This window comes from Gopherus flavomarginatus, chromosome 18 (assembly GCF_025201925.1).
Source record: "Gopherus flavomarginatus isolate rGopFla2 chromosome 18, rGopFla2.mat.asm, whole genome shotgun sequence".
NCBI classification, from domain to species: Eukaryota; Metazoa; Chordata; order Testudines; family Testudinidae; genus Gopherus; species Gopherus flavomarginatus.
In genome coordinates, this window is record NC_066634.1 from 18,057,128 (window position 1) to 18,076,115 (window position 18,988).

Consider the following 18,988-nt stretch of genomic DNA (forward strand, 5'->3'; position numbering starts at 1 on the left):
TTCAGTTACCAGGAAAGAAGTTCAGTACTGCCCGAGTCCCGTCTTCAGCCAAGGACGGTTGAGAAGGAACTGGGGTGGGATGCAGGACAAGCGCACTCAGACAGACCCTAATGATGCCACAAGACAGCAGCTGACAGCTTGCGTCCCGACAAGGCATTGCTACCAAAGATCTCTGGTCAACAATACTGGAAATCACCGTCACCTGGAGTGGAGCACCCACAGTTACAGCACTTGAAGAAGAAATCTCGGCCTTCATTAACCAAGGAAAACCACTGTCATTAGAGTGCGGTGGAGGGAGAAGGGAGGTGCACACTAAAGGAACTTTTGGTTGCTGGACTCAGGAACAGACAATGGTCTGTACCTACAAAGAAAGAGGAGAGGGGACAAGAGCTCCCTTTCATCCAGGAGGTGGCTGACAGCATTTGTCTTAGGAACAGGGGATCACAGCCAAGCCTGGAGTAAAACCCTGGAAGGACTGTGGGGTGAGCGTTGCTCTAACAAACAGAAAAGTATCTCGTTCAGAGTCTAGGCTCTAGTCAGCATGGTATGATTTTATTGGCCATGGAACCATTTCTTTCCAACCCTTCTCCTTGCAACCCCTCGAATCTCTACACCCTGTGAAATCACTTGTACTTGCTGTGACTATAGAATCATAGAATATCAGGGTTGGAAGGGACCTCAGGAGATCATCTAGTCCAACCCCCTGCTCAAAGCAGGGCCAACCCTAACTAAATCATCCCAGCCAGGGCTTTGTCAAGCCTGAACTTAAAAACCTCTAAGGAAGGAGATTCCACCACCTCCCTAGGAAACCCATTCCAGTACTTCACCACCCTCCTAGTGAAAACGTTTTTCCTAATATCCAACCTAAACTCCCCCCTCCGCAACCTCAGACCATTACTCCTTGTTCTGTCATCTAGTACTACTGAAAACAGTCTAGATTGAGATCTAGAAGGGATCTAGAGCTGTGTGTTGATTAGGTCAGAGATGGGGAGCTGGTTACCTTGGGACCCTCTTCCGTTGGGAGCAGCAGATCTGTGACTGCTGTGAATGCCCAGCGGAAGCAGCAAAAGGTACTGCAGGGGGAGGCTCGGAGGGCCAAGGGGTGAAGTGTGTGTATTGCCAACCTCGACAGCGGTCACCAAGGTCTAGAGGGCATTTGCTTGTGTGGCCTTTGGCCAAGGGAGTTAGGGAGCTGCCCCTCAGCAGGCACAGACAAGGCTTCCTCCTGGTAGGGGCCCATGACACTGCACCGGAGCATTGGGGACAGCACATCTGCAAACGGAGAGCGCCCTCTACTGACATCCCGCTACCTGCAGTACAGGCCCTTAGCACCATGCTGGGGCACCAGGGTCCGCACTGACTGAGAAAGGAGAGCTGGGTCTGTGCTGAAAGTTTCCCAGCTCGATCCCTGCACCACCCACAGTGATATAATGGATGCAAATTACCTGAGCACACAACACCGGCTTCTTCTCCGTGGGTACAGTCATTCTCTCCCCAAGGCCGAGCCCTGCAATCAGAGAGGGCAGCTTCTGTCTCTGTGCAGTTGACATTATCCAGCCAGATACGGTCTGACCCTTGCCCAAATCGAGCCCTTCCTGGGGCTGATAACGCCGTCCCACAGTCCAGCTGCCTGCATACAACTCCGGCATCCTGTAAGTCCCAGTTGTCATCACACACAGTTCCCCACTGCTGGTTGTGAAGCACCTCGACCCTCCCAGCGCAGCGACTTGGGCCGTTCACCAGTCGGAGCTGAGCCACTTCTGAGATGCCAGCGTCTGCAAACACCCAAGGGAATTAACACTCAGGGAGGTTTCTGTGCATCTGATCTCTCCTGTTGCTGGGGAACGTAGCATCTCCTGCCGACGGATCTGACCTGTCTCTGCACACTGCAACTGCCTGTCAAGGGCTCCCCACCACTGACCAGACTAATGCTGAAGTTTGTCCACTCCCCTCCCAGCCAGCTGTCACCTAGCTAGGCAGACTGGACGGCAGTCTGACAAACTGCTCCCACTAGAGCACTTAAAAAGATGGATTTTCAGAATCCTAACGTGTATCTGCCCCTTTACAAATAGGGAAGCAGATCCTGGACTAGTCTTATTAGGCCCCTGACTGGATTGGCCAGAGACACTGCTGCAATGCAGAAATGTGGCTTAGCCTGATCTTCTCAGTGTACCTGTGGGGCAGCAATTCAGACAGTCACACGTGGTGGAGCAGAGCCCCGTTAGAAGACTGGACCTTGAGGATGCACAGTCCAATGGCTGAACAAGCTAGAGCTTGGGTGGGCAAACTACGGCCCGTGGGCCGGATCTGGCCCATCAGAGCTTGGGTCCAGCCCACAGGATTTCCACCCCCATAGTGCCGGGGGCCCCCTGACTCTACCAGAAGCAGCCAGCATCATGTCCCTGCGGCCCCTGGGTGCAAGGGGGATGACAGATGGCTCCATGCGCTGCCCTCGCCTGTAGGCACCACCCCGCACAGGACCCATATACCAGAAACAGGGAAGCACGGCCAATGGAAGCATTGGGGGAGGTACCACAGCCGAGGGCAGTGCACGAAGCCCTCTGCCCTCCTCCAGGGGCTGCAGGGACATGGTGCCGGCCACTTGCAGGAGCAGCGCAACGCGGCGCGGAGCCAGGGCAAGCAGGGAGCCTGCCGTGGCTCCAGTGCATGCCGCTGACACCCCAGAGCCACTCCAGGTAAGTGGCCCCCAGCCAGAGCCCACACCCTGAACCCCCACCTCACCCTGCCTGCCCCCCAACCCCCTGCTGCATCCACACTCCTCCTGCACCCCAACCCCCTGCCCTCAGCCCTCTGCCACACCCCGCAACCCTCCTGCTCCCCAACCTCCTGTCCCAAGCCCTGCCGCACCCTGCCACCCTCCTGCATCCCAGCCCCTGCCCTGAGCCCCCTCTGAATTCACGCCCCTCCTGCGCCCCAACCCACTGCCCTGAACGTCCTGATATTCTTCACATTCCTCCAGCACCAAGCCCCCTGCCCCAGCCCTGCATTTATGGCCCTGCATGAAATTTCCCCATCCAGATGTGGCCCTCGGGCCAAAAAGTTTGCCCACCCCTTAGATAGAGGTAAGCAAGGTGGGAATGAGCTCTCCCTTGACAGCTAGTGATGAGCTGAGGAGGGGGAAAGGCTTCAGGACCAGATTGTGTTTACAAAAACACACCCACTCTGCCTAGGTATCCTGCTGACAGAGATGCGTTGGCTGCTGCTGGTTACAAATCACTGTAGTACTTGAATACAAGGTAGTAAAATGTTGTTGTCCTGATTGTCTGAGTAAAGGGCAGCAGAACTGTGCTTAGCCTGCCCTGACTGAGGGGGTCACCCACAACTGAACTGAACTCACTAACCAGGGGGCTCAGACACCAGACCCCTATCAAGAGAGAGAGGGGGTGGAGATGGATGTTCCTGCTGAGGGGTGTGGGCTCTGTGTAAGAGGTCTAAGCATAGTTCAGTCTGCCCCTCATCACTCTTCAAAGATACAGTTAATTAAGGCTCCATTAGGAGTCCTTTCGGTTTCAATGATCACTGGAGCTGAAATCACCGGCTGTGAAACAGTGTTTCTGCCCAGCTGCTTCAGCACTGAGGTTCCCACACTAAGAGCTGACAGTCACTGAGAGCTGGGTGGAGCCTCAAGAGAGTGACCTGCAGAGGTCACAGTAGAGAGGCCGGTGGCAGCAGAAGGTGAGGGCGAGCAGAGTGGTGAGTGGCTGGCAGGGCAGCTGCCACCAGAGCAAGCACCCAGACAGCAGAGCGAGCCAGGCGCTCTCCTCCCCACCCCCATGGTGGGAGCTGAGCTCACACAGGTGCACCTCTGAACTCTGGCTCTTCACTAACCAAGGACAAGCACAGTGAGTGAGGTGCAGTGGAGGGAGAATGGAGTGGCATCTTAAAGGAACTTTTGGTTGCTGGACTCAAGAAACTGAGGCAAAAGACACTGCCCAAAATACTCCGGCGTAGGTGTTTTGCTCATGGTTTTATATTTATAAATCCTGATGTGGCATTTTCCCAGGTTAATGCCAGGAAGATTCAACCCTTTTATAAAAAAAGTTTCTTTTCTTGCGAGAGGAGAAGCTTTCCCTTGTAGAAGCATGCGGGCGGAAGGGGGGGGTTGTAATTGTACCAGGTTACTGGGTGGATACTCAAGCCGCATCTGTGTTATATTGCTGAAAAGGAAACTGGCCCTGGTTGCTTCCGACACCACTGGCAGAAGGGTTACATAAATATCAACTTGTGACATGCACAAAAGAAGAAGACTCCCCCCACTGACATGCAGCCACTTCTGGGGTAGGACAGAGAAGCTGAGAAACAGGACAGCGAAATATGTAGGCTGTGTAGGACAGGAAGTGAGGAAGAATTGCATCTCCTGTGTCCAGCTCTTGGGGAAGTTACAACTTCAGGACTAATTCTCTGAAATGCAAATCCATTGGAACACAGTGATTAGGAACCAGACTCTTGAGAAATTGGCCCTGGATTTTTAGTTTGAGTGAGTAGCTCCAGGCTCCGTTGACACTAAATCCAACCACTGGAAGCTGCAGTTCCCCAGGTTCCCACTGTGCTGCAGAGGGAGACTGGCCCCGAGATAACTAATCGCCAACTGGCAGAGGGCACAGGGATGCCGAGAGTTATACAGAGATACCCTGGGAGAGATATATGCACAATAGCTCACCAAAGGTGGCATGTGAGGTCTCTATCAAGACCCAGCAGCCCACTGGTCGACCTAACGGGGGCAAGATATTTGGATGGGACATAGTTGAGGAGAGATGTAAAATGGAGAATATGAGGCTCCAGAAGTGTTGAAGTGAAGCTTGTCACCTGCGCCATGGCAATCCCTTTGGCTGAGCCAAACGCATCATAGAACAAAGCACAGCCGGAGACAGGCTATACTCACGGTCTGGGCCCAATAGAGGCCTGAGAACTTACAAAGACAAAGGACCCACAGCACAAGTCTGTGAAGAGAGACCTGCTCTGGAAAGAGACAATGGTCTGTACCTACAAAGAAAGAGGAGAGAGGACAAGACCTCCCTTTCACCCAGGAGGCAGCTGACAGCGTTTGTCTCAGAAACAGGAGATCACAGCCAAGCCTGGAGTAAAACCCTGAAAGGACTGTGGGGTGAGCATTGCTCTACCAGACAGAAAAGTATCTCGTTCAGTGAGTCTAGGCTCTAGTCAACGTGATATGAATTCATTGGCCATGGAACAATTTCTTTCCAAGCCTTCTTCCTACCCCTCAAACCTCTACACTCTGTGAAATCTCTTGTCTTTGGTGTGACTATGAAGGGATCCAGAGCTATGTGTTGATGGGGGCAGAGATGGGAGGAGGACCGGGTTACCTTGGGACCATAGTCCCTTGGGAGCAGCAGATCTGTGACTGCTGTGAATGCCCAGCCAGAGAAGGACTGGATGCTTCAGAGGGATGCTCGGAGGCCTGAGGGGTGAAGTGTGCCTACTGCCAACCTGGAGAGAGGTCACCCCCTCCCCAAGGCCTAGAGGGAATGGCTTGTGTGGTTTGCAGCCGAGGGAGTCAGGGAGCTGCCCCCAGCAGGCACAGACAAGGCTTCCTCATGCTAGGGGCCCATGGCACTGCATTGGGACATTAGGGCCAGCACAACTGGAAATGGAGAGTTCCCCCTACTGACACTCCTCTACCATCAGTACAGGCTCTTAGCACCATGCTGGAGCAATGGGGTTAGTACTGACTCAGAGAGGAGAGCTGGGTCTCTGCTGAAAGCTTCCCAGCCTGATCCCTGCACCACCCACAGTGACATGATGGATGCAAGTTACCTGAGCACACAACACCGGCATCTTCTCCGTGGGTACAGTTATTCTCTCCCCAAGGCTGAGCCCTGCAATTGGAGAGAGCAACTTCTGTCCCTGCACAGTTGATGTCATCCAGCCAGACTTGGTCTGACCCTCGCCCAAATCGAGCCCCTCCTGGGGCTGATAACGCCGTCCCACAGTCCAGCTGCCTGCATACGACTCCAGCATCCTGTAAGTCCCAGCTGTCATCACACACGGTTCCCCACTGCTGGTTGTGAAACACCTCGACTCTCCCAGCACAGCGACTCCTGCTGTTCACCAGTCGGATCTGAGCCACTTCTGAGATTTCAGTGTCTGCAAACACCCCAGGGAAGAAACACTCAGGGAGCTTCCTGTGCATCTGATCTCTCTTGTTACTGGGGAACGTAGCATCTCCTGCTGGCGGATCTGACCAGTCTCTGCACACAGCAACTGCCTGTCAGGATCTCCCCACCGCTGACCAGACTAATCACTTGGGCAATGCTGAAGTTTGTCCACTCCTCTCCCAGCCAGCTGTTACCATAGGCACCAACTTTCCAGGGCGCCAGTGGGTGCTCACACCCCTCGGCCCTTGGGCTGACTCCACCCTTTACGCGCTCCTGCCCCGCCCCCAATCCAACCCCTTCCCCAAAGTCCCTGCCCCAGCTCCACACCCTCCCTGCCAGTATTGGACCCCTTCCACAAATCCCCACCCTGGCCCCGCCTCTTTCCCAAGCAAGCTGCGTTCTCTCCCTGCCCCACTCCCTTCCAGCTGAACAAAAACAGCTGTATTGCAGCGCAAGCACTGGGAGTTAGGGGAGAAAAAGCAAGCATGCGGTGCGCTCAGGGGAGGAGGCAGAGGTAAGCTGGGCCGGGGGGCACCCCAGAGCATCAACGGAGTTGGCACCTATGGCTGTCACCTAGCTAGGCTGTCACCTAGTTAGGCAGACTGGACTGTAGTCTGACCTACTGCTCCCACTAGAGCACTTAAAAAGATCACCCCCCACATTGCTGGCAGAAGCCTCCTGGGGAGCAGATTTACACCCTCACTCCTGGCGCTGGTATTTGCTTCAGTGTGATACTGTGCAGTGCTGGGGGGCAGACGCTGGCATAAGCATCTCGGTGATTGGGAGCTGAACACAGTCACCCGTGTCATTAGTGGTTGCCTTAGCCTGACATCAGCATCGAATTTACATGTGTTGGTGCTATAGCTCCCTGAAAACGTCACCCAGAGACAACCCCCCTTAGAACTGCCTGGAGCGTAGGGACGCCTGCCAGGAACCTGCTGCACACCAGGCTGACAGTGGTTCCGACCAGTGCAGAGGCAATGCACACTTCCTACAAGCAGATCGGGCCCCTCCCAAAGCAAACACCTGCCCCTGCGGTTCCTGCTGACTTGCCACGACTGACTTGGTAACATCGTTTTCTGGCAGCCGTTGCTGCCCTTGTGTCTAGTGCTGCCAGCCCAGTACCAGTCTCAGATGAATGATGGCAGAGCTGGGCTGACAGCTGTGTCCTCACAGAGGGGCAGTAACTCTAAGATAGAGAGACTGGCGTGCTGATGGATTTTCAGAACCCCTGACTTCTATCTGCCCATTTACAACCAGGGGCGCAGATCCTGGACTAGGTTTAATGGGCCTCTGACTGGACTGGCCACAGGGACTGCTGCAATGCAGAGATTTCACTTAGCCCAATCTTCTCACTGTGCCTGTGGGGCAGCAATACAGACAGGTGGTGGTGGAGCAGAGCCCCGTTAGAAGACTTGAGGATGCACAGTCAGGTGGCTGAACAAGCCAGAGGTGCGCGAGGTCAGAATGAGCTCTCCCCTGACAGCTCTGTGAAATCACTTGTCCTTGGTATCACTATGAAGAGATCTGGAACAGTGTCTTGACTGAGGGAGAAATGAGAGGTGGAGCTGGTCCCTTTGGGACCATGTTCCTTTGGGTGTATCAGACCTGTGACTCCTCTGAATGCCCAGGACCACAGGATCTGGGTACTGCAGGAGGGCCGAGGAGTGAAGTGTGCCTATTGCCACCTGGAGAGAGTCACCCCCCAACACAAGGCCTAGAGGGCACGGCTTGTATGGTCTGTGGCCAAGGGAGTCAGAGAGCTGTCCGCCAGCAGGCACAGACAAGGCTTCCTCATGCTTGGGGCCCATAGCACCACACTAGGGCATTGGGGCCAGCACAACTGTAAAGGAAGATGCCCCCTACTGACACCCCCCTACCTGCAGCACAGGCCCCCTAGCACCTCACTAGGGCACTGGGGCCAGCACTGACTTCAAGGGGAGACCGTGAGCATCCCCTACTGTGCCCCCACACCGCTCCCTGCAGCACAGGCCCATAGAACCGCACAGAGCAATTAGGGTCAGTACAAACTGAGAGGAGAGCGCTCCCTACTGGAACAGCCATATTGCTCCCTGAAGCACAGGCACCAAGCACCATGCTGGGGTCAGCACTGGCTGTGAGGGGACAAGGCCCTATAAGGAGCTTCCCACACTGCTCCCTGCAACAGGCACAGTGATGGATGAGGGTTACCTGTGCAAATAACACCAGCATCTTCTCCGTGGCGACAGTTATTGTCTCCCCAAGGCCTAGCCCCGCATTCAGAAAGGCCAATTTCTGTCCCTTTGCACTGAACATCATCCAGCCAGATACGGTCAGATCCTTGCCCAAATCGACCCGCTCCTGGGGCTGATAGCGCTATCCCACATCCCAGCTGCTTGCACACGATTCCAGCATCAATTATGTCCCAGTTGTCATCACACACGGTTCCCCACTGCTGGCTGTGAAGCACCTCGACTCTCCCAGCGCAGCGACTCGGGCCGTTCACCAGTCGGAGCTGAGCCACTTCTGAAATGCCTGAATGTTCAAACACCGCAAGGGAATAAACACTCAGGGAGGTTCCTGTGCATCTGATCACTAGTGTCACTGATGAATTTAGGGCCTCTCACTGATGGGTCTGAACAGCCTCTGCAACAGCCTGTTAGGGATTCACTCTCTGTCAATTAATCAGTTAACTCATAAGATTAACTCAAAAAATTAATTGTGATTAAAAAAAATTATTTCAATTAATCGCAGTTTTAATTGCACTGTTAAACAATAGAATACCAATTGAAATGTATTGAATATTTTGGATGTTTGTCTATGTTTTCAAATATATTGATTACAGTTACAACACAGAATACAATGTGTACAGTTCTCACTTTATATTATTACAGTTAAAGTTGTTTTATCCCGTATATTGGGGGAATGGAGGGTGCCAGTGTCATAAACAGAGAGTTAAGGGTTAATGTCTCTTTTACCTGTAAAGAGTTAACAAACAGGGAACCAAACACCTGACCAGGGGACCAATCAGGAGACAGGATACTTTCAAATCTCGGTGGAGGGAAGCCTTTGTTTGTGTTTTATAGGTTTTGCTTTGTTCTCTCTGGGCTCTGAGAGTGACCACACGTACCTACAGGCTCTCTAATCTTCTATCCCAATTTAGTAAGTACAAAAGGTAGAAAGGCGGTTTAGTCTTTTTAATTGTTTTTGCTTTAGTTGCAAATGTGTATCTGGCTGGTAGGGGTCTAACGTATATTTGGCTAAAAGTATTTTAAATTGTATTTTTGCTGGAGGAGGCTTTTTTCTCCAGTTTCTAGAAGCTGACAGACCCTGTTATATTCCATCTTGAATTTACAGTGATTTTTCTTTATTCTTTTTTTCTTTTATTAAAAGTTTTGCTTTTAAGACCTGTCTGATTTTTCCCCTTGTTGAGGCTCAAGGGAATTGAGTCTGTACTTAACAGGGAAGGAGAAGGGAGGGGGAGAGAAACGGGGGGGAACCCACCTGATTTCTCTGTGTTGTGATTCAAGGAGTTTGAATCACGGTGATCTCCTAGTGTACCTAGGGCGGGAAAGATCTGGGAGGAAGAAAGGAGAAGGGGGAATCCCTTTGTTTAGATTCACGGAGCTTGAATCTGTATATCTCTCCAGGAGCGCAGGGAGGGAACACCTGGAGGGGAGGAGGGAGAAGGGAAATGGTTTATTCCCCTTTGTTGTGAGACTCAAGGAATTTGGGTCTTGGGGGTCCCCAGGGAAGGTTCTGGGGGAGACCAGAGTTTATCAGGCACTCTACTCTAAGTCCTGATTGGTGGCAGCTTATCAGATCTAAGATGGTAATTAAGCTTAGGGGAATTCATGCTAGTACCCATATTTTGGACGCTAAGGTTCAGAATTGGGAATTATACTATGACAGCCAGTAAATGATAATGCTGGTTAACTAAGAGGGATGGAGTTTAGGTGCAGGAGCGGGTGCAGGGCTGGGGGCTGGGGCCAGGAGGTGTGTGGAGCACGGGCTCTGGGATGAAGTTTGACTACAGGAGGGATCTCAGGGCAGGCAATTGGGGTGTGGGATGGAATGTGGGATGCCAGATCCGGGGGCCACTCACCTAGGGTGGCTCCCCGCAAGTGACAACTTGTCTCCTCTGCTCTTAGGTGGGGGAGACGTGGCAGGCGGCTTGGCGCACTCCTTCCTCCTGCAGGCACCACCCCCACAGCTCTCATTGGCTGTGGTTGCCAGCCAATGGGAGCTGTGCAGCTGGCACTGGAGGGCAGCACGTAGAGCTGCCTGATGCGCCTCCACTGAGGAGTAGCCGGAGCCTGGGATGGGGCGTCGCTTGCGTGGAGCCATCCAAGGTGACTGGCCCTCGGATCCTACACTCCGCACCGCCTCCCGCCTACTAAGCCTCCTCCCACACCCAGAGTCCCTCCCGTGATCCACACTCCCTCCTGCGCCTCAACACCCTGCCAGCCAGCCACGCACGAACCGGACTATAAACTGGCATTTCAATGAAGATGTATAAAGACTATAAGATGGATAGAAACCTGGCTAGATTGTTGGGCTCAACGGGTAGTGATCAACGGCTCCATGTCAAGTTGGCAGCCGGTTTCAAGCGGAGTGCCCCAAGGGTCGGTCCTGGGGCCAGTTTTGTTCAATATCTTCATTAATGATCTGGAGAATGGTGTGGACTGCACCTTCAGCAAGTTTGCAGATGACACTAAACTGGAAGGAGTGGTAGATACCCTGGAGAGTAGGAATAGGATACAGAGGGACCTAAACAAATTAGAGGATTAGGCCAAAAGAAACCCGATGAGGTTCAACAAAGACAAGTGCAGAGTTCTGCACTCAGGACAGAATAATCCCATGCACTGCTACAGACTAGGGACCAAGTGGCTAGGCAGCAGTTCTGCAGAAACAGACCTGGGGGTTACAATGGACGAGAAGCTGGATATGAGTCAACAGTGTGTCCTTGTTGCCAAGAAGGCTAACAGCATTTTGGGCAGTATAAGTAGGAGCATTGTCAGCAGATCGAGGGAAGTGATCGTTCCCCTCTATTCGACATTGGTGAGGCCTCATCCGGAGTACTATGTCCAGTTTTGGGCCCCATACTACAAGAAGGATTTGGAAAAATTGGAAAGAGTCCAGCGGAGGACAACAAAAATGATTAGGGGGCTGGGGCACATGACTTCTGAGGAGAGGCAGAGGGAACTGGGATTATTTAGTCTGCAGAAGAGAAGAATGAGGGAGGATTTGATAGCTGCTTTCAACTACCTGAAAGGGGGTTCCAAAGCAGAATGGATGGATCTAGACTGTTCTCGGTGGTACCAGATGACAGAACAAGGAGTAATGGTATCAAGTTGCAGTGGGGGAGGTTCAAGTTGGATATTAGGAAAAACATTTTCACTAGGAGAGTGGCAAAGCACTGGAATGAGTTACCTAGGGAGGTGGTGGATCTCCTTCCTTAGAGGTTTTTAAGCTGAGGCTTGACAAAGCTCTGGCTGGGATGATTTATTTGGGAATTGGTCCTGCTTTGAGCAAGGAGTTGGACTAGATGACCTGCTGAGTTCCCTTCTAATCCTGATATTCTATGATCAGAAATGCCGATATATAGAGCTTTCCAGCTGGTAAAGTGCCGGAAAAAACAGCTTTTAAGGTATTTTGGATTACAAATATTTGCACTGTAAAAATAGTAAAAGAAATAGTATTTTTTCAATTCACCTCATAAAAGTACTGTAGTGCAAACTCTTTATGGTGAAAGTGCAACTTACAAATATAGATTTGTTTTGTTACATAACTGCACTCAAAAGGAAAAAAACAATGTAAAACTTAGATCTTATACACATCTTCTCAGTCTTACTTCTTGCTAAGTCAATCGCTCAGACAAACAAGTTTGTTTACATTTACAGGAGATAATGCTGCCTGCTTCTTATTTGCAGTGTTACCCGAAAGTGAGACGAGGCATTTGCATGGCACTTTTGCAGGTTGCATTGCAAGGCATTTACGTGCCAGATATGCTAAATATTCACATGCCCCTTTATGCCTCGGCCACTATTCCAGACAACATGCTTCCATGCTGATAATGCTTGTTAAAAAAGCAATGTGTTGATTTAATTTGTGACTGAAATCCTTGGAGGAGAATTGTGTATCTCCTGCTATGTATTTTATCTGCATTCTGCCATATCTTTCATGTTACAGTAGTCTTGGATGATGACTCGGCACATGTTGTTCATTTTAAGAACACTTTCACTGCAAATTTCACAAAACGCAAAGAAAGTACCAATGTGAGATTTCTAAAGCTAGTTACAGCACTCGACCCAAGATTTCAGAATCTGAAGTGCCTTCCAAAACCTGAGAGGGACAAGGTGTGGAGCAGGCTTTCAGAAGTCTTAAAAGAGCAACACTCCAGTGTGGAAACTACAGAACCTGAACCACTAGAAAAGAAAATCAACCTTCTGCCGGTGGCATCTGACTCAGATGATGAAAATGACCATCTGTCGGTCTTTACTGCTTTGGATCGTTGTCGAGCAGAACCCTTCATCAGCATGGACACGTGTCCTCTGGAATGGTGGTTGAAGCATGAAGGGACATAGAATCATAGAATAGAATATAAACATTTAGCATATCTGGCACATAAATATTTTGCTACACCAGCTACAACAGTGCTGTGTGAATGCCTGTTCTCACTTCCAGGTAACATTGTAAAAAAGCAGCATTATCTCCTGCAAAAGTAAACAAACTTGTCTATCTGAGCAATTAGCTGAACTAGATGAGTGGACTTGTAAGATCTAAAATTTTACATCGTTTTATTTTTTATTCCAGTTATTATTTGTAAATCATTCTACATTTGTAAGTTCAACTTTCCTGATAAGGAGCTGGCACTACAGTACTTGTATGAGGTGAATTGAAAATACTATTTCTTGTGTTTCTTTTTTACAGTGAAAACTTTTGTAATCAAAAATAAATATAAAGTGATCACTGTACACTTTGTATTCTGTGTTGTAATTGAAATCAATATATTTGAAAATGTAGAAAACATCCCAAAAAATTGAAATAAATGGTATTCTATTATTGTATAAAGGGGTGATTAACTTTGTGATTAATCATGATTAATTATTTCTCTCATAATTAATCACTATTATTTTTTGAGTAACTTGACAGCCCTACTCCCCACCACTACCATGCAGCCACCTGTGGGGTTGAATAAGGTAGAGAGAGACTGGGCACAGAAACTCATGGGCTGTGTAAGAGAAGAAGTGAGGAAGAGCCCTCACTCCAGTCACAGCAGTGGGACATATTATAGGTTCAGGGGTAATTAGCTGAGATGGAAATCACCCAGAGTGAAGGTGATAGGAACCCCACACTTCATAAAGGGATCTCTGAGTGGCTGCAGGATCCATTCAACTTCAAATCCCACAAATGGGATCTACGGTTACCCAGCGCCCCATTGTGCTGTAGTGGGGCAGGGGGGATCAGTGTGGTCAGCAATGGGGAGGGTCATAGAATCATAGAATATTAGGGTTCAAAAGAGACCTAAGGAGGTCAACAGGACCAACCCCAACTAAATCATCCCGCCAAGGGTTTATCAAGCCGGGCCTTAAAAACCTCTAAGGATGAAGAGTCCATCACCTACCTAGGGAACCCATTCCAGTGCTTCACCACAGAGGCACTACAGAGGCTGCTTAACCACACAGGGTCTCTCACAGAGGCACATGTACTTCTCCCTCCAATGCAGGCTCTAAGTGCTGTGCTGGGGCACTGGGGCCAGCACTGATTGCGAGGGCAGAGCACCCTCTACTGAGCCCCCATCCCACTCCCTGCAGCGCAGGCCTGTAGAATTGTGTAAGGAAATGAGGTCACTACTGACACTACAGGAAGAGCTACACTTACTGTGACCCCGAAACGGCTCCCTGCAGTACAGGCCCTTAGCACCATACTGGGGTCAGCGCTGACTCAGACAGCAGAGCTGTGCTGAAAGCTTCCCATCCCAATCCCTGCCCCACCCACAGTGATGTAATGGATGCAAGTTACCTGAGCACACAACACCGGCATCTTCTCTGTGGTTACAGTTATTCTCCCCCCAAGGCCGAGCGCTGCAACTGGAGAGGGCAACTTCTGTCCCTGCACAGTTCACATCATCCAGCCAAATAGGATCAGATCCTTGCCCAAAGTGACCCCCTCCTGGGGCTGATAACGCCGTCCCACAGCCCAGCTGCCTGCACACGACTGCGGCATCCTGTAAGTCCCAGCTGTCATCACACACGGTTCCCCACTGATGGTTGTGAAGCACTTCGACCCTCCCAGCGCAGCGACTCGGGCCATTCGCCAGTCGGAGCTGAACCACTGCTGAGATGCCAGCGTCTGCAAACACCCAAAGGGAGAAACGCTCAGGGAGGTTCCTGTGCATCTGATCTCTCGTGTCGCTGGGGAACGTAGCGCCTCTGTCCAGTCTCTGCACACAGCAACTGCCTGTCAGGGTCTCCCCACCACTGACCAGGCTAATTACTTGGGCAATGTTGAAGTTTGTCCACTCCCCTCCCAGCCAGCTCTCACCTAGTTAGGCTGTCACCTAATTAGGCAGACTGGATGGCAGTCTGACCTACTGCTCCCACTAGAGCACTTAAAAAGATCACCCCCCGCACTGCTGGCAGGAACGTCCTGGGGAGCAGATTTACACCCTTACACCTGGCGCTGGTATTCGCTCCAGTGCGATACTGTGCAGTGCTGCGGGGCAGACGCTGACATAAGAATCTTGGTGATTGGGAGCTGAACACAGTCACCCGTGTCATTAGTGGTTGCCTTAGCCTGACATCAGAATTGCATTTACATGAGTTGGCTCCATAGCTCCCTTGAAAACCTCACCCAGTCCATCCCCCTTAGAATTGCCTGGAGCACAGTGAAGCCTGGCAGGAACCTGCTGCTCACAAGGCTGACAATGATTCCGACCAGTGCAGAGGCAATGCACACTTCCTACAAGTAGATCGACCCCCTTCTGAAGCAAACACCTGCCCCTGCGGTTCCTCCTGACTTGCCATGACTTACTTGGTAACATCGTTTTCTGGCAGCCATTGCTGCACTCGTGTCTAGTGCTGCCAGCCCAGTACCAGTCTCAGATGAATGATGGCAGAGCTGGGCTGACAGCTGTGTCCTCACACTGGGATAGAGACTGCCATGTTGATGGATTTTCAGAAGCCCTAACTTGTGTAACCCTTCTGCCCCTCTGAGTTGGCAGCAACAAGGGCCGGGTTCAGTATCCAGGGGTTCCGTTTCAGTAACACAATGCATAACCGGCTCGAGCCCCCACCCAGTGACCTGGGACACTCACATACCACACTCCCCGGGCGCCTCTAGGAGGCAATACTTCCCCTCTCGCAAGCACGGAGTCTGAGTGTAGCAAAATCTTTTTAATAAAGGGAGGAATCAATGCGGCATCCCATTGGAGAAACACCACAAACCGGGTTATAACACAAACCATAAACAAAAACCCACCTCCAAGTACGCAGAGTGGAGCAGCTGGTAAAGCGGAGCGGTTCGTGGAGAAGGCAGAAGCAGAACCCACGGAGAGGCAGGGCAGTTGGCCCCGGACCACGTAAGGTGCCCCTTTCTATCCAGGCTGGGGGGAGGGACCTCTACAGATAAACTCTCTAACTCTGGGGTAGGGTAGGCGTGCCTATGCAAATACACTCTCTGAAATTCTTTCCACCAGATGTCAGGGTAGAGCTTATCCTGACTCTGCTTACACTTGTAATTTGCCCATTTACAACCTGGGACACAGATCCTGGACTAGGCCAGAGGAATTGCTGCAGTGCAGAAACGTGGCTTAACCTGATCTTCTCAGTGTGCCTGTGGAGCACCAATACAGACAGTCACAGGTGGTGGAGCAGAGCCACGTTAGAAGACTGGAGCTTGAGGATACACAGTCAGATGGTTGAACAAGCTACAGGTAAGCAAGGTCTGAATGAGCTCTCCCCTGACAGCTAGTGATGAGCTGGAGAGGAGGAAAGGCTTTAGGACCAGTGTGTTTACATGAACACTCCCACTCTGCCTAGGTATCTAGCAGACAGAGCTATGTTGGCTGGTGTTTAAAAATCACTGTACGACGCTACACCCGACTTATGAGGCAGCTCATGGTGTCCGACACCATCAGGTGGTCCAGAGACATCTATGCGGAACACATCACGGGACACCATCAATACCACGTTGAGTAATCTAGACCGTCGACCAGGGGAATAAACCACTTCCTTCCCTGATGAACCAAGGGACGCATCCCACCCATGTACTTATTCGCTACACTGATACTCACTTGGACTCTTAATACATTCCATGGGTGACGCTTTAAAAAGTCCCGCACCCCAATCTGGGTCTATGCTGGTTATGTGATCCATATGTATCTCATGATCCTTGTAACCAATACCTGTAATCCCTCATAACTCAAGCCTGAGTCCAGATATGCAGTACCTTCCCTCTTAACTTGTGTATATTTAATTTTAAACATTAATTTTAATGAAATTTTAGAATCTGTTCCTGAATGTGGGGGCAGTTAAAAGTTATTGTCCAGATTGTCTGAGTAAAGGGCAGCAGAACTGTGCTTAGCCTGCCCTGACTGAGGGGGTCACCCACAACTGAACTGAACTCACAAACCAGGGGGCTCAGACACCAAACTCCTATCAAGAGTGAGAGGGAGTGGAGATGGGTGTCCCTGCTAAGTGATGTGGGCTCTGTGTAAGAGGTCTAGGCATAGTTCAATCTGCCCCTCACCACTCTTCAAAGATACAGTTAATTAAGGCTCCATTAGGAGTCCTTTCAGTTTCAGTGATCACTGGATCTGAAATCACCTGTTGCAAGACTGTTTCTGCCCAGCCTGCTTCAGCACTGAGGTTTCCCCATTAAGAGCTGACAGTCACTGACAACTGTGTGGAGCCTCAAGAGAGCGACCTGCAGAGGTCACACTAGAGAGGCCGGGAGCAGCAGAAGGTGAGGGTGAGCAGAGTGGTGAGTGGCTGGCAGGGCAGCTGCCACCAGAGCAAGCACTCAGACAGCAAATCAGCCAGGCGCTCTCCTCCCCGCCCCCATGGTGGGAGCTGAACTCACACAGGTGCACCTCTGAACTCTGGGTCTTCACTAACCAAGGACAGCCACAGTGAGTGGGGTGCGGTGGAGGGAGAAGGGAGGGGCACCTTAAAGGAACTTTTAGTTACTGGATTCAAGAACCTGAGGCAAAAGACACTGCCCAAAATACTCCGGGGCAGGTGTTTTGCTCATGATTTTATGTTTCTAATCCTGTTTGTGGCGTTTTCCCAAGTTAATGCCGGAGGGCTTCCACCCTTTTATAAAAAAGTTTCTTTTCTGCACTGAGACACTGTGCTTGCAAGAGGAGAAGCTTTCCCTTGTAGAAGCACCCAGGGGGTGGTGTGTACTTGTACCAGGTTACTGGGTGGATGCTCAAGCCGGATCTGTGTTATGTTGCTGGAAAGCAACTCCTAGATATTGAAGCCAGCCCTGGTCGCTTCCGATGTCACTGACAGAAGGGTTACATAGATATCGACTTGTGACATACACAAAAGAAGAAGACTCCCCCGCTGACATGCAGCCACTTCTGGGGTAGGACAGAGAAGTTGAGAAACAGGACAGGGAAATAAATAGGCTGTGTAGGACAGGAAGTGAGGAAGAATTGCATCTCCTGTGTCCAGCTTTTGGGGAAGTTACAACTTCAGGACTTATCCCCTGATATGCAAATCCATGGGAACACAGTGATTAGGAACTGGACTCTTGAGAAATTGGCCCTGGATTTTTCGTTTGAGTGAGTGGCTGCAGCCTCCATTGACACCAAATTCAACCAGTGGGAGCTACAGTTACCCAGGTCCCAAGTGTGTCACAGAGGAGTCTGGCCCAGAGGTAACTAGACGCCAACTGGCAGAGGGCACAGGGATGCCTAGAGTTATACAGGGATCCCCTGGGTGAGATATATGCACAATAACTCCCAGTAGGTGGTATGTGAGGTCTCTATGAAGAGCCAGCAGCTGGCTGGTCGACCTAATGGGAGCAAGATGTTTGAATGGGACACAGTTGACGAGACATGTAAAATTTAGAATATGATGCCCAGAAGTGTTGAAATGAAGCTTGTCACCTGTGCCATGGCAATCCCTTTGGCTGAGCCAATCAGCACATAGAACAAAGCAGAGCTGTGGAGACAGGCTGTATTCCCTGTCTGGGCCCAGTGAGGGCCTGAGAATTTACAAAGACAACGGACCCTCAGCACAAGTCTCCAAAGACAGACCTGCTCTGGGAAGAGACAATGGTCTGTACCTACAAAGAAAGAGGAGAGGGGACAAGACCTCCCTTTCACCCAGGAGGCAGCTGACAGCGTTTGTCTCAGAAACAGGAGATCACAGCCAGGTCTGGGGTAAAACCCTGAAAGGACTGTGGGGTGAGCATTGCTCTACCAGACAGAAAAGTATCTCGTTCAATGAGTCTAGGCCAAGGATCGGCAACCTTTCAGAAGTGGTGTGCCGAATCTTCATTTATTCACTCTAATTTAAGGTTTCACATGCCAGTCATACATGTTTACGTTTTTAGAAGGTCTCTTTCTGTGTCTATAATATATAACTAAACTGTTGTTGTATGTAAAGTAAATAAGGTTTTTTAAAATGCTTAAGAAACTTCATTTAAAATTAAATTAAAATGCAGAGCCCCCTGGACTGGTGGCCAGGATTCAGGCAGTGTGAGTACCTCTGAAAATCAGCTCACGTGCCGCCTTCGGCACCCGTGCCATAGGTTGACTACCGCTGGTCTAGGCTCTAGTCAGCATGGTATGATTTTATTGGCCATGGAACCATTTCTTTCCAACCCTTCTCCTTACTGCCCCTCAAATCTCTACA

At 50.7% G+C, this 18,988-nt stretch overlaps 1 protein-coding gene across 1 annotated transcript in view; it reads right to left on the minus strand.

Moving 5' to 3' along the window:
* Positions 1-18,988, minus strand: part of LOC127036673 (deleted in malignant brain tumors 1 protein-like) — a 143,006-nt gene that overhangs the window by 109,145 nt on the left and 14,873 nt on the right. Inside the window, exons 4-6 of the mRNA XM_050927767.1 lie at positions 14,142-14,471; positions 8,328-8,651; positions 5,797-6,126 (exon numbers count right to left, since the gene is read on the minus strand). Of these exons, the coding sequence (XP_050783724.1) occupies positions 5,797-6,126; positions 8,328-8,651; positions 14,142-14,471 (984 nt within the window). The remainder of the gene's footprint in view (positions 1-5,796; positions 6,127-8,327; positions 8,652-14,141; positions 14,472-18,988) is intronic.